A 19,732-nucleotide genomic window follows, 5' to 3' on the forward strand; every position below is an offset into this window, starting at 1 on the left:
TTTTTTTAACATAAATAGTCATTTAAAATGCAATACGATAAATAAAGATAAAATTTTTAAGTCTTTTACAAAATAAAACACAAATATATGAAAATGTGACATTTACTAAATATTTTTCAATTGAAAAAAAAAAACAAAAATAAATCCGCGCTTTGAAAGCGCGGGTCAAAATCTAGTAAATAATCTTATAACATAAAGAAGAAGGCAACTCTCTTTTTAGGCTGCCAGCGCAACAAATAGAGAAAGGAGAGAGCGACACGTGGCTAATTCTCTTAATTTTTTGTACGGAGATGCCAATGAGCTTTAATGTTATTGTTTTTGTTTCTTATGTTAATAAGCTTAAACTTTTGGGCTTAAAAGTTCTACAGACAATGTGACGACGTTTTCACGCTTTTCTTCTTCGATGATGTCAACCGTAGATTAGGGTACTTACTTTTCTCAAGCACGAAAAAGGGTAAAATACAATGGAAGTTCTGGAATATCTGTCGATCTCCGTTTCTGACGGTTCGTCTGCGGTTCATCTCCCCTGATTCGTTACAGGATGAAGTCCTCCGTCGCCATTAACAACCTTCTTCACACTTTCGACCCAAGCAAACCATGATTCAGTCATTCAATGCTTCTTATCTCTCCGGTGGAACTCAACCTATTAAAAGGTCAGTTTCCATCCCATGAACATCATCCTCACCATGTTACTAATCTTACAAGAGAAACTTCTTTTCAGTTTTTAGCAAAAAAAAAAAATATATTTTCAGTATTATAGCCAACTCATGTCATATTCTTCGATTTGAAAGTCGGTGGTTGTTCTTCCACTGTGGGGGTTGGACGTCTCAGATTTTTGAAGCTAGGAATCTCAAATGCGGTGGCGAGCTAATGGGTGTTGACATTCTTCTCCTCGACGCTCAGGTGATTCCGTTAATCTAACTCATATTCATCGTCGTTTCTTAAATACACGACTGGTGTAACTCAGAGTTATCAAAATTATGATTTCAATTTTTTTTTCTTCATTTAGAGATGGATTTGAATCTATTTGTTGAATATGATTTCGTTTTTTTCCTATTTTCAGGAGTTCCTGATGAGCCACCCTCAACATCCACCGTCTCCCCACCTAGAATCAACTTTTTAAGGCTGGTTCCATGTACTCCTTGAGCGGATTTGATGCGACTCAGTGCAATCAGAATTTCAGACTGTCCGGCTCTCCTCTATTGATTCGGTTCAATGATTCAACCAATTTGGATGAGATAACCGAACCCGTTGCCGCAATTCCACAAGAACGCTTCAGGTTCAATGATCACAGTGAGCTGTTTGACTTTGCCAACACCAACACACAACTTCCAGGGAAACATTAAAGATATTTAAATGTTAATCTTCTTGCAGACATTGTCGCTGAGGTCACTGCTGTTAAGAGTATTCTCAGTGACCCTCCACAAGGAAAAGATCATAGTATGGCGACTGTGAAAATAGACAGGTCAATATCTAATTCATTTTGAGCTTCTCACCATTTTTTATAATTATTGACAACCTGTTTTAGAAATACATGTTGACAAAAAAAAAAAAAAATACATGTTGACCATTCATTACTCTGTGTTTCCCTTGGCAGTGATGTGTTGTGACATTAAGTATGATCGACTCACAAGCTGCATCGTTTCACAGCCACCTGGAAGGCTTACGAGGTGATCTCAGAGTTGTTGTAGCAACGAGCATAAATCCCAAAATTATAGGAGGCACTCTCTCACGTATTCTCTGTTTTGGTTACCTTTACAAGTAAGTATTTGGTATTTCTTACATTGATATTTCCACATTCGGTTTGTTATTTACTTATCCAAAACACACTCTCACGTGTCACTGTCCATCATTATAGGCTGCTCTCCGATGACACTGGGAACACATCAACAACTAAATTGTTAAGGGGCTATGCCAAGATTGAGCCTATGACCATAGCTGAACTAAACGACTTTATCATCACTGCCCAGCCTCAGGTTGCAAAAAAAAATTTGAACCTTTAGTATTTTATATTTTTAAACCTCTTATGCGATTCTGTTAATTTAAACTGTAGGAAATTGAGTTTCTCTGCACAGGAAAAGTCACTGGATTCAATAATGCTGTCTCATCTTATAACACAAACATTGTTGGTTTCCTCCGGTATATCAAAATATCCAACTTGATCTTCTTACTAAATTGCCATGATGTTCCACACACACATCAAAAATTAACAAACTTTTAAATAACTTCAACTGTCTTATAGATACCATGTGGAGATGAGTATTGCTGATGAGACTGCTTAAACTATGTTTGTTGGTTTCGATGGGGAGATGACGAAATTACATAAACTCCAACCATATGCAGCTGGTCATCTGTTGGTATGAATCTACTGTGTGACATGACATTATCCAGCACTTCCTCATACAATGGTTTTACTCATTTGCAATTGAATCATTGGACACATAAGGTGGAGAGGAAGATAACCCAGAGGATAGTAGATCCCCCCCCTCCCTATTATTGCAGACAATATTGGCAAGACCTACACATTCCAAGTCAGAGTAAGGAGTTACAATTTCACAGCTAATCATCAAACCTTCACTATATCACGCATCTTCGACGAGCGTGACAGTCTGCCACTCCCTGACTATGTTGCTCATGTAAGTTTTAATCTATATTCCAATCCACTCATTCCGTAGTATATGATGTGTGTCTGTCTTACCAGGATGGCAATGATGATCATGGAGACGATATGCATGGGATCATTTCATAGCCTCTACTAAGGTGGGCGTTGATGGTAACGATCGTGAGGACATTGGCGAAGACACTGAAGTCTCTAGACCCACTATTTGCTATGTTGAATAATGCTTTTGCATCAATGTTTTTCTAAATAATATATTTGGGATCTGCATCTGGTTTTCTAATTCCAAACTATCTAATAAATTATGTTCAAGTTTAACGTTTGCAGGAGTGGTTTTAAGTTATGCAAACCAATTAAGGTCTTACCATAACAAATTTGACCCCCAAAAAAAGATATAAAATAGTAAGATGTTTAGATAATAGTTATAAAAAACCTGTTTATTTAACAAAATAGATTTAGTAGTTGATCATGCGATATAGCTTTCTCTCTGTAGAAAACAAAATCATTGCAGAAGATTTATTCTTTGGTAAAGAAATACTCTAATTTCCCATTCAATTTTGATTTGATTTAATTGATACTAGAGTTAAGTTGGATATTTTATAAATATATAACTTTGATTTTATAGCAAACATTTTAAATTTTTAGTTAAAATTGATTTTTTTTATTAATATCTTTATGAATTATTATTTTCTTAGAAATGTTATGTATTTAATTGATTAATGTAAATAATCAAATAAATCATTAAGTAATTAATAAAATGGTTATACTTTATGCGGTAAATTTTATTGACTCTATTTGAATAGAAAAAATTGAAGTAGTAAATAAAAAAAACAAATATGAAAAAAAAATAAATAACCAACGATGGAATGAGCATATACAAAATTCCAGAATTTAGTCATTTTAAAAAGAAAACAATGAATTCAAACTAATTATAATTCAAGTTTGAATCCCACCTTTTGTTCCTTACACAACGTGACCCAATATAAGGAAATCAACAAAAATCTTCTTTATAATATCCAACCCAGACATTCAAATGGATTAGAACGTGGATTAGATATTAAGATAATTATAATTGGTCTTAAAATTATATTTCTAATTTATCCTTAATGAATGTTAAAAACCAAATTTAAAATACAGTGGCATTATTTGTAAATAACACATGAAGTAAAAGTTTATTTTAATATGTACTTCTTTTTTAATAGAGAAGATTCTTATTACAATTTACGGTACTAGATCGTTTTCAGTTGATCGATTGGTGTTCAAGATTACATAAAGAATAATAACTTTCATTGATATTGAAGAGATTATATTGTAACTCGAATCCATTGTTAGGCTATTCTTAGATTGGTAATGATGTTTTGTGTGGGTTGATTCAGATTAATCTCAGTTTAGAAGTATATTCAAGACCATGTAAACTTCATACAACATACTAGACATGTTAGATGCCGCAACTTTTTAATATATAAACAATCATTGTAATCGAACAAAATCAATCTTATCACATATAATCCCTCCTCCCTCTTCCCTTCAAAAGTTCTTAAAAACAATTTTTTTTTATCATACATATCTTTTCCAAATCCAAACTTTAAACACAAACAACGAAAGCATACAAAAAAAGTGTTACATCACACGAAAGTATATTCCGCGCGTAGCGCGGACCGATCCTAGTTACATATATTTTAATTGTTTAAACCAACATTTGAAGTGACCTGGTATTTTTACCTTCAAAGCTAAAGACTGCTTAGAAAACTTTAATTCACTATTTTAGTGGACTACCACTAGAAATGCATTTTTTTTTTCTAATACAAAATGTTAGCGTGGTTTTGTACAAAATAATTATAAAGCTAAAAGTGACACATATATAATATGGTCAAACAAAGCAAAAAGCTAAACATTTCATTACGGAGACTGAGATCTCCAATCGCCATTAGTTAGAGAAATTATAAAACAAATTTTAAACCTCTATCAAAAAATATTTTAAAACCTCTATCAAAATTATTTCTTGGTAGAAAGGACAATCGAGTTTGGGTGGGGCCATGCCAGTTTGGGTACAAAGGATTATGTGTTGACATGAGAAAAGCAGAAAGAGAGATAGCCGAGACGCCACGTGGACGATAGAGCCAATGAGTGAGCGATAAGCTTATCAAGTGGGGAGGAGCACCGAAGGGTAAAGTGGGCGACGTCGCTTTTCCACGTGTCATTACACCAGTGGTATAAAGTGTAAAATGCTAGATTTCCTATTAGTCGGCATATGGGTCCCACCTTCACTCCTCTCTACGTTCGTTGGCAACTTGCTTTCTCTCTATTCTCTACCTAGACAACCTCCGTTGCTTTCAGAAGGTTTGCCTTTTCTGACTTTTTATAGGTTTTTTTTCTCTCACTTTCTGATTTGTGTAGCTTGGTCCGTATTTTCCCTCCGTATCTTTGTGTGAAATACTTAAATACACGTTCTTGTAAGTTACATACGTTGCTGAATGCTGAAAAACGTTTTTGGTTTAACGATGTGACATTGGTGAATAACTCTATAAGCTAAAAGTATTCACTGAGTCACTGACTGACTACTCACGTAATCAAATTGATTGTTTTTTTTTGTAGTTATACATGGTTCCTATAATCCTGTAAATCTGTAATAATAATAACATATATTTATATTGACATCATAAATAATCCATTACATCAATCTTTTTATCAAGGATTTGGATATGTAAAACGCGGACGAAGCTTGTTTGATCATCACACACACAGTCGTAGAAAAAGGTTACGTCATTATCGCTGAAAACTCGCGAGGAAATCACTGAGATTCTATGCAACATGTCAATCGATTCGCGTACTAGAATTGTCTGGCGAGTGAGGGAGACATGGTTGTTACTAGAAACGTGTGTGCTCGTAACTTGTGTTATCTTTCATGCCCCATAAAATTTTAGTCCAAGACTAGAAATTTATCATTTTCTACTATTATTCAATAATATAATTAGATTGAATAAGTTAGGTTTTATTATAAAAATACCAAAGAAATGGACCGTAGTCATCATTTAATGGTTACATGGCTGGACACGTAGTGTTGCTTACCACTGCAAGTTTTTTTCTTTCTTTGCCTCCCACGAATTATTAAAATTGTCTTTGTATAAAATACTTTTGATGACGTCACTCATAGATTCATAGTTTCTAAAATGGTCTAGAAAAGGTTGTAATGTGTAAGAAATAATAAACTTCGTTAATGGCTACGTATCTAGAGTGAGTCGACCACGTAAACACTAATTGGACGTGTCATGTGGTACGTACGCTTCCATAGTTGATAGTTCTATTATAGTACTATTATACACGAATCCATTATGTAAATTTTACAACTAAACATAATATTTCTTAACCTACCACTGATCAACATTTTTATGAAATAGCTAATTGTTACGAACAACCTATTAGAAAGAGATTTCTTAATGGATTGTTAGTAAAAAGGGTTACTTAGGACATTGTTATCTATTTTAATTTTAATTTCCATTTAAAACGTTATGGTCAGTGGACAGATAACATAATAGCACTATGGTAAGTGGACAGATAACATGATAAATTTAAATGCAGAATTGCTTGTTTTATTGAAAGACATGCATTGTTTGGAATGTTGATTAACTACATTTTCATTTTAGTTGGTGGTGAAAAAACATATAATTTAACATACACCACAAAAAAGAGTTGCTAAGTTACCACTTTTGTTCTCAGCCGTGTGAAGCTGAATATTCCTTCCTCTGATCTTGCAGATCCTTTGTACTTGTTTTGTTTTGTCTTTGGCGCGTACTTATTGTGTATAGTCCACGCATACGTACCACTCAAAAGTCATTTGGTTTACCTGTTTTCTCCACCATACGTATCTTTATTGAATGCATTGTGACCAAAATGTGTATGCAAGTTTTTTGTTTGCTCGTTGATCAAAGGCTAGATATCAATTTCTTCTTACTAACATGTGCTACAAGTCACAATGATCAATGCAAATTGCATGACCGAAGGATGAAGATTGATATATGTTGGAAATTGTAAACTCGACATGTAGCAAAACCTATATCTCTTCTTTTGAAAACCCAGTAAAGGTATACCTAGTAGTCTAGTTATTAGTTAGTAAAGGTATCAAAAGTTTTTTCCCACTGGGTATCAATTAGAAGTCAGACTTTGTTTTAACTTCCTCTTAATTCCCCCACCCAATTGGGCCGAACCCAAATAGCTCCAAAAACCAACATAGTGGCCCATTAAAAAAAATCTAGATTTGAACCAAACCGGATTAATCCATTGCGAGTGAAACCAGTTTGGCATTTTTCACAATTGACTGAAGAAGCCATAAGAATCAGGGTTTAAGGAGAAAATCACAATCCAAGGAAGAAGAAGAAGTATGGAGTCAGAGCACTAACCCATGGAACAGTTCCTCTGATGGGCAGGAGAGCTTGGCGTTTCAGATTACACAGATCCTTCTCGATCTCACCATTCATGTCTCGGCCATTATGGGTTTACGTTAGAAGAGAATTCAAACGACAAGGTCTTTATATATTCCTCTAGAGATCAGCCTTTATGCGCTCTAGCTTCTTCATGGCCTAAAGATTCTTTATACATTCATCAAGACGGTAAGCCATCTTTGCGCTTGTATCCACGTTGAGACTGTGGGGCGAAGCTAGACTATTCATCTAATGGGTGCACTTTTACTAAAAAAATGTAACTTAGATACATGTGAACATCGAACTTGAATTAATACGGGTGCAAAGTTAGTTTTTTGCCATCTAATACAACAAAAAATAGATGATTTTACACAGAAAAATATAAATATCAATATTATTATGGGTGTACGTGCCCACATAACTATGAACCTGCCTTCGCCCCTAGCTGTGGCATATCCCACAGAGCCAGCGTGACAAGTCGGTTACGCGCCTCATCTATGCCTGGTTCTCAGATATCTGTGAAGAATGAGATTCGAGTCAGGAAGTGGGTGGCAGAAAAATGTGGAAGTGTTTTAAAGGATTTGCCAAAATCTCTCCTAGAGGATAGAGTGATTCTTCAGGACATTGACAAGCTCCAAAACCCTGAATTGCCTCTGGAGCAAGCCTGATCATGTGTATGTACTGGGAGAGTGCATTTGCACAGAGTCCGTTACAATTTTTGATTTTTTTTGTAGTCCAAATTAGGGTCTAATAGTTTTTTGAAAAAAAAAATGGTATGAAAAAAATGTTCTTTAGCTTATGGCCCATATTTCTTATATTGCAACATAACAATTTAAATTTGGATATGAAGCATACCATCTCTTTCCTTACCTAATTAGTTTAACTTAAATCTTTTGTGGAGTGTTACCGCCAAATTACTAATCGTTTCCATTTATATTATTGCAATATATTTTAAAAAATATTATTTATTATCACACTGATTTTAGTTAATTTATATTACTTTAATGTAAAATTGACAAAAGAAAATTATTTTAGGATATTGTGAATTTATCAAGCATTAGTTTTTTTTTAAGTGTTTGCATGAAGATCTTATAAATATTAGAAGTGCTGTTCATAATTGATTGTTCTCAACTAACTAGATGAAACAGTCGACATTCACTATTCATATCCAAAACTTTCACCATGGTAGGAACTTTTTACTTTGACATCCAACATATTTTAAGAGCAAAAAAACATAATGGTAATTGGCATGTACACTGCTGCTCAAAATCTTTCTTTAGTTATTGTTTGACCAAAAAAGAAAAGTTATTGATTATATGAATATCGTTCTTTCTATTTGAATTTTTGAATCGGTAATTAGTTAGAATTAGTTTTTAGTTAAAAAATCCATAAAAGTTCAACTATATTTTATACATAAGGACAAAAAGCAGTTGCATCACAATTCACATCGTAGTTCACTTATGGTAAGAAAATTTGCACAAAAAAAAAATACACTTTAGAAAAAGAGGAGAAGCACAAAAAGTGACCGTTTGAAATTCGAATTTGAATTTATCATTTCTCGGCGTCTGAGATTCGAATTCAAAAAAATACCCGACACCGATGAGTGACGTGGCATTAACTTAAATAGGTGAGTGGATGCATTCTTCGTATAAGTCACAGAGACATAGGAATTTAAATTTTGCCTACGCTCCGTCAAAACAACGGAGAGGTTTCTTATAAATTCAAAAAACAAAAAACCATTCCTTCATTTTAAATTCTCATCTCTCTCTCACTCACTCAACTCAAATTTCTCGAGGATTTGGAGAAATGTCGAAGACTACTAATCAGAACCGGCGGCCTTCTTTCACCTCGTCGACGGAATCGTCGATGAGGAAACGTCACGGTCCACCACCATCTTCTTCTTCGGCAGTGAAACCAATCTCTAACACGGCGGTTATGGTGGCCAAGAAACGAGCCCCATTGGGTAACATCACTAATCAAAAGAAGGATTCACGAATATTCCCTAATTCATCTTCTGCTGATTCCGTAAGTTCCTCTGTGATCAATTTTGTTTTTTTTTTTTTTTTTAAATTCTGGTTTTGATTTTGATTTTTGCTTACAGGCACATTGTCCGAACAAGTCTGCGAAATTGAAGTTGGCGGCACCAACACAACCTGTTTGCGTTAATGCCTGTGAGACAAAGTCTACATGTGAAGAAGAAGTGGTTCCTATCGAGAGGAAGGCATTTAGCAATCTATGCATAACCCCGAGTTCAGACACAACTACTAATGGTCTTGTCTTTTTTTCTCTACTTTTTTTTTTTTATTTTTTTTGGTTTTTTTTTTCTGAATTTGTTTGTTGGCTTGCAGTCATGTCTGAAACGGAGAATAAGGAGGATAAGTTTATGAACATCGACAATAAGGATGATGCGGATCCGCAGCTCTGTGCAACGTTTGCTTGTGATATCTACAATCATCTCCGTGCCGCCGAGGCAAAGAAGCAGCCTGCCGTTGACTACATGGCGACTGTTCAGAAAGATGTCAACTCTACTATGCGCGGAATCCTTGTTGATTGGCTTGTTGAGGTGTGAATTAAATTCAGATATTTTGTCGATCTTCTTGCCAAATGTGTGATAAAAAGTTTTTTGTTTTGTTCCAGGTATCAGAAGAGTATAGGCTTGTACCGGAGACGTTGTATCTGACAGTGAACTACATTGATAGATATCTATCTGGCAATGTGATTAGTAGACAGAAGCTTCAGTTGCTTGGTGTGGCTTGTATGATGATAGCAGCGTAAGAATAACGAATTTTGTTCTTATCAGTCTTGATTTGTTTTTTTCCTTACGCAAAATCTAATGATGCTAACTAAATTGCTTAAATGTTTCAGAAAATATGAAGAGGTATGTGCACCACAAGTGGAGGAGTTCTGTTATATCACTGATAATACATATCTCAAGGATGAGGTTTGTGTTTTTTTTTTCTCTTTACAGGATTTTGATAAATGATTACAAAATCCACTAAATAAAATCATTGATTTTGTTTGCATATGTGTTTCTTTTGGCTCTTCTTGCAGGTTCTTGACATGGAATCTGCTGTTTTGAATTACTTGAAGTTTGAAATGTCAGCCCCAACAGTCAAGTGCTTTCTAAGGTTAGCAAAGATGATTACTTCTTATAATTCACTATATATATATCATACAATATTTACTAACCCCTTGAATCTTTTTCAGACGCTTTTCTCGGGCTGCCCAGGGGGTTCATGAGGCTCCGTGTATGCAGTTAGAGTGTATGGCCAGCTACATTGCGGAACTGTCGCTTTTGGAGTACACAATGCTCTCTCATTCTCCTTCACTCGTTGCTGCTTCTGCAATTTTCTTGGCTAAGTATACTCTAGACCCAACAAGAAGACCATGGGTATGTAAATATTACTTTCTTTGTCTAACAGTCCCTTTCCTTCCTTCTGCGCCATGTAGTAAAAAATGTTTTGTTTCTTTTGGTGAATCAGAATTCGACGTTGCGACACTATACGCAGTACGAAGCGATGGAATTGAGAGGGTGTGTTATGGATCTTCAACGGTTGTGTAGTAACGCTCATGTCTCTACTCTTCCTGCTGTAAGGGACAAGTATAGTCAACACAAATACAAGTTTGTGGCAAAGAAGTTTTGTCCATCAATTATCCCACCAGATTTCTTCAAGAACAGCTTGTATTGATTGATCAATTTTCAAATTAACTTTGTTCCAATCTTGCGTTGGATTGTCCTTTGTTCTTGGTTAATCTCTTTGTCTCCTTTTTAGTTGTTTTCTTATGATGTAATCTACCATTATAAGTAAAGGCATCATCATAAATTAGAGATCTGACTTTGTTCAACTTCCTCCTCATTCCCACACCCCACAAAAGAATCTGAGCTTTTTGGACCAAACCCAAATAGATCCAAAAACCAACATAATGGCCCATTAACGATCTATAAATTCTAACCAAACCGGATTAAACCACTACGACTGAAACCGGTTTGAGCATTTCCACAATTGACTGAAAAAGCCACAAGAATCAGGGTTTAAGAAGAAGAATCACAAACCCAGGAAGATGCATAAATTCGAAAATCACATAGTGGCCCATTAAAGATACATAAATTCGAACTAAACCGGATTAAACCACTACGATTGAAACCGGTTTGAGCATTTCCAGAATTGACTGAAGAAGCCATAAGAATCAGGGTTTAAGAAGAAGAATGGACTCAGAGCACCAAACCATGGAAACGTTCCTCCGATGGTCAGCAGAGCTTGGCGTTTCAGATTCCACCGATCCTTCTCAATCTCACGATTCATGTCTCGGCCGTACCCTCTCCGTCGCCGACTTCCCTCTCGCCGGCGGGTGCGTTAGAAACAAAATCAAATCTTTGATCATTTCAAATCTCTAAACTTTTCTCTTCTCGTTGCTCTCTTTCTCCCACATTGATCGAAACCAGGAGAGGATTGGGAGCTGTTCGTGAGCTCAGGAAAGGAGAATTGGTTCTGAAAGTCCCGAGGAACGCTCTGTTGACTACAGAGTCCATGGTCGCTAAAGATCAGAACTTGAGGGATTCTGTTAATCTCCACAGATCGCTTTCTTCGACCCAGGTTCTATTTTCTCTATTTAGTGATGCCCTTTTGAGAAAATCTCATAATTTAAGGATCTTTTGTGATTTGCAGATACTGAGTGTTTGCTTATTGTATGAGATGAGCAAAGGGAAGTGCTCTTTCTGGTACCCTTACTTGGTTCATTTACCTCGTGACTATGATCTCTTGGCTACGTTTGGGGAGTTCGAGAAGCGAGCTTTACAAGTTATGTCCCTTGCTTTACTATTTTATGGGGAGTTTGATTCTAAATATGGAGTTTTCGGGATCATGTTTTTAGGTTGAAGATGCTGTTTGGGCTGCTGAGAAGGCTATAGCCAAGTCTCAGTCTGAGTGGAAGGAAGCTGTTACGTTGATGAAGGAGTTAGATCTTAAGCCCAAGTTTCAGAGTCTTCAAGCATGGAACTGGGCTTCTGCAACTGTAAGAACACTTTGGCTTCATGACTCTTGGCTCTTGTCTGGATTCTGCAAACATACTACAGCGTCAAACTCTTTTTTTTTTCTCTGTTTGAAGATATCTTCACGGACGCTGCATATTCCATGGGATAGTGCTGGGTGTTTGTGTCCTGTGGGGGACTTGTTTAACTATGATGCTCCTGGAGATGATTCGAATACCTCGGGAGGTCCTGAAACTGTGAATAATGCAGAGGAAGCAGGACATGTTGTTGAGACTCAGTCTGAAAGGCTCACTGATGGTGGTTTCGATGGAGAGGCCAATGCTTATTGTCTTTATGCAAGAAGGAATTATCAGCTAGGAGAACAGGTACAAGTTCTCAACTACCCTTTGTTACAGCTGTGAAACTAATGGCAGAGGATTGTATTTTGTGGGTGTAGGTTCTTCTATGTTACGGGACTTACACGAATCTGGAGCTGCTTGAGCACTATGGTTTTACGTTAGATGAGAATTCAAATGACAAGGTCTTTATTCCTCTAGAAACCAGCCTTTATGCTCTAGCTTCATCATGGCCTAAAGACTCTTTATACATTCATCAAGACGGCAAACCATCTTTTGCGCTTGTTTCCACGTTGAGACTGTGGCTGATCCCACAGAGCCAGCGTGACAAGTCGGTTATGCGCCTCGTCTATGCTGGTTCTCAGATATCTGTGAAGAATGAGATTCTGGTCATGAAGTGGGTGTCAGAGAAATGTAGAAGTGTTTTAAAGGATCTGCCAACGTCTATCCTAGAGGATAGAGTGATTCTTCAGGACATTGACAAGCTTCAAGACCCTGAATTGCGTCTGGAGCAGAGAGAAGTTGAAGCTTTTGGCAGTGAAGTACGTGCTTTTCTAGAGGCGAATCATTTGTGGGATTTGATAAATGGGGAATTTTGTGGGAAGACTAAGAGGATAATGAGTAAATGGAGATTGTCAGTGCAGTGGAGGCTAAGGTACAAGAGAACTCTTGCTGATTGTATCTCTTATTGTAATGAGAAGATAAATCATCTATCAGGTACCTAAGGTAGGATATGAGATTTGTAACATTAATTTATCAATGTTCAAAAGAGAATTTCTAAAAAAAAATTTACATTCATATCAAAGTAAACAAAAATCTGCTGTCATATCATAATCAGTTGCAAGTATTAATCAAAAGGTAGTAAGCTGAAGCCAAACAGATGAGGAGATCTGTCAGGATGAGACCAACAACGTCAAAGTCAACCTTTGGAGCAAACAAACCCCAAACCTGCAAGTATAGGAGAGGAATGTTTTAGTCTTAGAAACGGCACAAGAACCTTTGGCCTGAGTGTTTACCATCAGATGTTATCTGTGGATGGTGAAGCAGAGGATTTTAGCTGTGACAGTAGTGGCGGATACAAATCCATAGAGATGTATGTACATCTGATGAGAATGAAAAAAAAAAGCATGTGGAAAGAACACTCCATTGCACAACACACAGAGGATCTAGTTTTGAGAATTTGTTCTGCACACCCTCCAGCCTCATTATACAATAGCCTACATACATTTAACTGCATGAGTTATATAACCTTAATGGCCTGATTTGCCATATTTGTTATAAAGCTTTTTTGCTTAGAAAATACGAACTAGCAAATATGCTAACGCAAGCATTGATCCTTGCTTCCCAGACAAGAGAATACCTGGCGAGCTACAAGCAGACACAATCCATTTCTTCTTTTTCAAATACGTCTCCATCTCCGAGTTCAATAACGCCGTTTATATGTGAATTCAACGACGTTAGCCACTCAATTTAAAACAGCTCAGACGCGATTCATGTATTGTCTGGTTTTTGAGGTAGTTAAGAACAGTTTAGAGGATAATTAAAATTTAGCTTAAAGATATATTGTTCGATTAATGTATAATCATTTTTTGTTCACTCTATTCCGGTTCTAATAGTCTCAAAGATTTGTATTTTATGTAATCCTGCTTAGATTTTGTTGCTTGCTTGTTTGCAAAAAGTAATTGTTGTCAATTCAAACTTATTAGATTCCGGTTTAACCAATCATTTGAAGCCGATATGCATTATACAAAGACGGAACAAAAACTTGCAACTAAGCAAAAAAATAAATACTTTTTGAATAAAAATCAAAGCTTTTATAGAAAAAAATAAGGAGAAAGGATCAGAATATTGGCTTGATTTCCTCTGATGAGAGGAAATAATAATCGCTTAGTATAATCAGATTCGATCATTTGGGGAAATTGTCATCACCTCCATATCTCCATTGCAATCACTAATAGATTTTATAAAATACATTCTCAAGAAAAAAAAATCCACGCTTTGGAAAAAAATAAATAATTAGAGAGAAGGATCAGAAAATAGGCTTGACTTCCTCTTGATGAAGAGGAAATATAAAATCGCTCAGTATAATCAGATTCGATCATCTGGGGAAATTGTCATCACCTCCAACTCTCCATTTACTATATCTTTAAACTTAATTAAAAATAAAAAACACAACAATAAAATCTAATTCAAATAAATAAAAGAGAGAAGGATCAGACTAATTGGCTTGACTTTCCTCTGATGAGAGGAAAATTCTATTCGCTCAGTATAATCAACTTCGATCATCTGGGGAAATTGTCATCACCTCCACTTCTCCGTTTTACTCTTTTTTTTTAATCAAAAACCGATGAAAACTACTTTCAGACAAAAGATAATAACAGCTCCTAGGTTGTCTTAAAGAAAAGATACAAACAAGATTTGCCCTAAACTAAATATCCAAGCTGGTTTTTCTCATAAAGAAAACCTTTTAGAACACAAGAATTTTAAATTTGAAAACTAAAGAGCAGAGAACAGATCTAGCAAAGTCGACGGCTGGTTTTTTCTGAGATTGGTGTTTAGTCGAATGTTATTTATAGGTATCAATGCGATGAGGCTGATGCCTATAAACCCTAACACGCGTGTTATTCACGTGGTCGTGATTTTTAGTAAATTTCTATCGGGTCCTCGTATTTTGTGGGGGTTGCGGTAAGTAGCAAAGACTTTTAAATATTTGATAAATTCGTTTGTTTTTAATGTTGTTGGATAATTTATTCTTCGAATGCATAATTGATTACGAGTCAACGTCACGGGTATTAAATAACCAAGTAAATCAATCGGAATATAATTGTGACAACCCGCCCCGTGGGAACTACCCGCCCATGGATCCTAGGCTCACAGCGCTGCAACGCACCGACCCCAACCCCTTTATTATGAGTTCTCACTAACTCCATAATTAGGTTGTTGGTGGGCCTCGAACCCAGGACCTCACCCTTTAACAGCATTCCCACAGGACAAGCTGTCACCAATTGATCTGCTGGTCAATTGGTGACAGCTTGTCCTGTGGGAATGCTGTTAAAGGGTGAGGTCCTGGATTCGAGGCCCACCAACAACGGGTAGTTCCCACGGAGCGGGTTGTCACAATAATTGTATGATTTTTGATTTTTTGTAATAATGTTTTGCAGCTAAACTAATCTATAAAACTCTATTTATCAAGAATACTTATGTTATATAGAGCATTCTCAGTTCCATCTGATGACATAATGATGAATGATACCTCTCTCAAGAATCAGCAGTGTGGAAGGAGAAAGAGCGTTTCAAGTTGTTTGCTAGAACATCATTTGAACTTTGCAGAGTCTACATAGGGGTCTCATCAGCGTCCACAAAAAGCAGGCGATAGCTCCTTTTAGTGCTGAGATGCATTTGAAAAACACAATCAAACAAGTATAAACCAAAATTATCAAATTAAATACGAAATACGCTTTAATATGATCAGATTGAACAAATGGTAACATATATATATATATATATATATATATATATATATATATATGTGTGTGTTTTGTGTGTAGGCCACAGTAAACTTCTAGGAGAGTGAAGGAGCTTGAAAGTTGTATTGAGGAGCTGAGAAAGGTTATGCAGAAGAGTCAAGATACTACTACAAATACAAAAAAACATGAAAGAAGAAAATGGTTTGTCACCTATGGATAGGTTAGTCCCTGGTTTCAGTGTGTTGTAACTTGTAACATTGATCATTTTGTTGTTGAGATCATAACATAATTGTTCGCGCAAGTGATCACTGTTTGAATAAGCGTCGAAAAAATATATGTCGTCCATGTAGTTGGTCGTGGATTTGCTTACTTTCCACCAATTATAGCATGACACGTATGATATTCTTACCGTCGAAGAGAAATCAATTGACTTTGAAAAAGTTATTAGAAAAGACAAGCCAAAAAAGTCTTCGATATATTCGTATGGTTTTGTTCCATCACCACGGTCTTCATCTCCATCCCAGAATCTCGATCGCCACATCGCCCGATTGCAATCGCCTCGAGAAAAGCCTTCACGATGTGCTTTTGAGCATGAGATTTGGACTAACACGAGATCTCCGTCTGAAACGACCATCATTCGCATACTATTCCGTATCTCGAGAACAACAGCCCATCATCATGGCGACCAAGAGCGACAAGACTTCGACGGAGGTGAAAGATAAGGTAGTGGAGGAGAAGAAGGAAAAGGATAAGGATAAGAAGGAGGAGGTATCGCTCCCACCACCGCCGGAGAAACCAGAGGCTGGCGATTGTTGCGGTAGCGGTTGCGTCCGATGCGTTTGGGATGTGTATTACGATGAGCTCGAAGAATACAACAAGCTTACTGCTTCCATCACTGGAGATACTAAATCCAATTGATTGAATTGGGATTGCTTTGTTCTGATTGTTACCCTATTGTTGCTAGAAAAAGTTAAACAATTGCTTTGTTCTATAATAAAGACTGGTCAAGAACTGATCGACCAATGTTAAACGATTTCAATCTTTTTTTCACTGTGCTTGTAGTTGCTTGTATATAAACAAATCATTGATTCTTTTGGCCTCTAAGACAAACGTGAAAGCAATATGCAGAGAGCCTACCTTTGAGGTTCTTTAACAAGAACAGAGATATGGAGATAGAACTCTGGGTTCATCAAGTTATTTACCACCCAAGAGAACGGTATCTCTAGTTTCATCTCAATCCCTTGGATCCTTACCAATTTGAGTTCTCCCCTCGTCTCCTGCGAGACATCTGATGCATCCGTGGTTCTTTGTTCCCCCTCTTCTCCACTCCTTTGAGCTCTGTCTCTAATGTACTCCGGGAGGAGACTTTCAATTGCATCGCGCAAAGTAAAGCATTTCCCTGTAATTAGATACTGGAACTAATAAGTTTTATCTCAGGTGAGACTCAAGAACCAGTTGAATTCACCATAAAGCCAAGTGAAGATCATAAGAACAGTGCAGCGCATCTTTAAGATGATGAAGTTACTACCTTCTTTTCTGAGGAACTGAACAGGGCGATTTAGGTACGAGATCTCATCCCATGTATCCATCTCAGGTACATCTTCAAGATTCTCGAAATCTTTACTTACACTTCGAACATACAACCGAACAGGAACCCTTGCTGACAAAAGGATTAATCAAGAGTCAGGAGAAAAGGAGAGTATAAATATGGAGCAGAGCTTATAGTTGGCAAACCTGTCTTAACTTGTCCAGCCACATCTATCTCAGTCCCACCTTGTCGAGATTGCGGAGATGACACACTTGCTTTTCTTGAAAACTCATCTTCGATATTTCCCATTTTAATCTTGGGTGATAATCTTGTGTAGGTGTCAAGATCACCTGCCAAACCATTCGTTTGCAGAGTCATAAATATCCAAAAGGATTGTGTAGGCAGTGACAATTGAGAATGCTGATTCTGAATGCAAAAGCATCATGTAGTGGAGATTACAAGTACTCATGTAACTAGAATGATAATGGCTCTGCGATTAGTGTTACTTTATATGCCTAACATGGACCACTCGTACCGTTCATGACAGAAGTCCACAGGTCTTCTTGGTCACTCTGAGACATATTCATAACATTCTTGCAATTTCCATTGATAATATATGCCGCCTGCATTAGTAGTAAAGCATTGTTAAAATAGCACACATGAGAAGTCTATGGTTAATCCACTACGGAATGACCAAACGATTTCAGCAAAAATTGGTCAAAATATCATTCGCCTTCATTACCAGTTACACCCTACAACAGCCTATGACACTCTGATCATGGTAGCAGACAGAGATGTAAACGGGATTGTCCAAAGTTAGTAATACATCAAAATGTGGAAGAACACTTGTACAAAAAAAAAGCAGAGCACTTATGCAAGGTAACAAAAAATTTCAAAGTTCTACAATGTGAAATACAAGGTAACAGCATGCAGCGTTTCACTTAAGAGTGACAAGACAAATAGTACAAGTTTCGAGAAATTTCCACTAACCTCCTTCAAAGAATTAACAAAGTTCCACTTGATAGAATCTTCTCCTTCACATGGTATCAGTACGTTGCTAGGATATCCTCTAAAGTGTATCTGCAAGTAACAAGTTTCTGAAAATCTCAAGAACAACAAAGATAAAAGGAAATAAGGTCTGTGCATCCTAATTCAATGCTTCAATTTGCATCCTAAGCCCATCCATCAAACAGAAGAAGCTGATGAAGTTGAGTGAAAGAAAGAAAAGTTACAGTGAGATTCCAGGGTCTTTCTGGTTCTGCACATAGGAGATCAAAAAGAACACCTGTGGGTATATACCTGCAATTACCAAACAAGATACACCTCTCCACTTAAACATATCACAATCAATAAAACAGTGATTCCACATTATACACTAAGAGATGAACAATGGCGTACCATTTCAGAGGCAATCCTTTGTAGTCAAACCAGATGGAATCTTCTCCAGGAGGCAGTGAATCCTTGAAGTAAGGCTTTATAAGATGAACTAACAGAGGCAAGTATCCTATTCTTGGCGCCAACACCTGATAATGCAAGAGTGAAAACAACAAACAGAGAGCTTAACTCGTTTTCATGCACTCAAGCAAATTGATAACCAAAATCGGATGATTCAAAGCCAGACCCGATGCTAAAACCCTAGAAACTCGAATTCGATCGTGATCCAACTAGAGAATTCCAAAATTGAAGATATTGAAAGAGAGAATGAGTTACGAGAGCAGGAGGAGGAGGAGGGTGAGAAGCGACTTCGGATTTGTGGAGATGAATCTGCAGAGGAATTGCTCCTTCCCATACGTACTTCACCGCTTCTTCTTCATTCGCCGCCATTCTCTTCCCTCCTACGCTTCCCTTCCGTCTCACCAGCTCTCCGACTTGAAAAAAAAGAAAAAAATCTTCCCCGCTCAAAACGACGCTGTTTTAGTTCTCTTGTGACGTCATCCTCTCTTGCGTATAGTATAGTGATACTAGGCGTACGTTAGAGTAGCGCGTAGTCTCTTGCTGGCTAACGTGATACGAACCAAGTACGAGATAGATTTTATATGGTTTGTATTTATATCGGTTTAGTCTGGTTTGGCAAGTGGGCATCTCATTCTCCTGGATCTAAACAAAACCAAACCGACATGGGCCGATCGATAAAACCAGCTTCAATCAATTTTTTTGAGCTTTCTGGTTTAGTTCTAGGTACTTGATTTCGATTTTGAACCTTTGTCTTTGGTTTTCAAAGCGGTTTGATTATCCGGTTAAACACCGCTCTTACAATTGTTCAAGTATTGCTTTCAGATGTTGGTAATAACCTCCTCACCAATGTCATCTGAAGGAAACTCTTCACCAAACCAATTGCAATTTCTTGCAAACGAACTTTATATTTGTTGAGCACAAT

General features: G+C 36.8%; 4 protein-coding genes and 3 non-coding genes across 7 annotated transcripts; 3 read left to right on the plus strand and 4 right to left on the minus strand.

Annotated features, from left to right (window-relative positions):
* Nucleotides 1-5,268: 5,268 nt before the first annotated feature.
* Nucleotides 5,269-10,883, plus strand: LOC103851094 (cyclin-A1-1). The gene is made up of 8 exons (XM_009127924.3): nt 5,269-9,060; nt 9,137-9,305; nt 9,384-9,598; nt 9,673-9,806; nt 9,901-9,976; nt 10,087-10,163; nt 10,243-10,426; nt 10,518-10,883. Exons 1-8 carry the CDS (start codon nt 8,842-8,844, stop codon nt 10,722-10,724), a joined length of 1,281 nt encoding a protein of 426 aa, XP_009126172.1. The 5' UTR covers nt 5,269-8,841; the 3' UTR covers nt 10,725-10,883.
* Nucleotides 10,884-10,969: 86 nt separating this feature from the next.
* On the plus strand, nt 10,970-16,863 carry LOC103851095 (protein SET DOMAIN GROUP 40). Its single transcript, XM_009127925.3, has 6 exons — nt 10,970-11,385; nt 11,480-11,630; nt 11,703-11,834; nt 11,908-12,048; nt 12,142-12,390; nt 12,462-16,863. The coding sequence occupies exons 1-6, from the start codon at nt 11,243-11,245 to the stop codon at nt 13,083-13,085; spliced, it is 1,440 nt and encodes a 479-aa protein (XP_009126173.1). The 5' UTR covers nt 10,970-11,242; the 3' UTR covers nt 13,086-16,863.
* Nucleotides 14,196-14,295, minus strand: LOC117132266. Its single transcript, XR_004455826.1, has one exon. It is a non-coding gene; the product is annotated as a small nucleolar RNA Z103 (small nucleolar RNA).
* On the minus strand, nt 14,385-14,487 carry LOC117132267. The gene has a single exon (XR_004455827.1). It is a non-coding gene; the product is annotated as a small nucleolar RNA Z103 (small nucleolar RNA).
* LOC117132269 lies at nt 14,569-14,671 on the minus strand. The gene has a single exon (XR_004455829.1). It is a non-coding gene; the product is annotated as a small nucleolar RNA Z103 (small nucleolar RNA).
* On the plus strand, nt 16,311-16,745 carry LOC103851097. Its single transcript, XM_009127927.3, has one exon. It carries the CDS (start codon nt 16,311-16,313, stop codon nt 16,743-16,745), a length of 435 nt encoding a protein of 144 aa, XP_009126175.1.
* On the minus strand, nt 16,840-19,488 carry LOC103851096 (autophagy protein 5). The gene is made up of 8 exons (XM_009127926.3): nt 19,066-19,488; nt 18,754-18,878; nt 18,588-18,654; nt 18,346-18,435; nt 17,891-17,978; nt 17,562-17,705; nt 17,356-17,487; nt 16,840-17,226 (listed from the first exon to the last, which is right to left on the minus strand). Exons 1-8 carry the CDS (start codon nt 19,177-19,179, stop codon nt 16,961-16,963), a joined length of 1,026 nt encoding a protein of 341 aa, XP_009126174.1. The 5' UTR covers nt 19,180-19,488; the 3' UTR covers nt 16,840-16,960.
* Nucleotides 19,489-19,732: the final 244 nt, after the last annotated feature.

Source organism: Brassica rapa, chromosome A02, assembly GCF_000309985.2.
Source record: "Brassica rapa cultivar Chiifu-401-42 chromosome A02, CAAS_Brap_v3.01, whole genome shotgun sequence".
Lineage (NCBI taxonomy): Eukaryota > Viridiplantae > Streptophyta > Magnoliopsida > Brassicales > Brassicaceae > Brassica > Brassica rapa.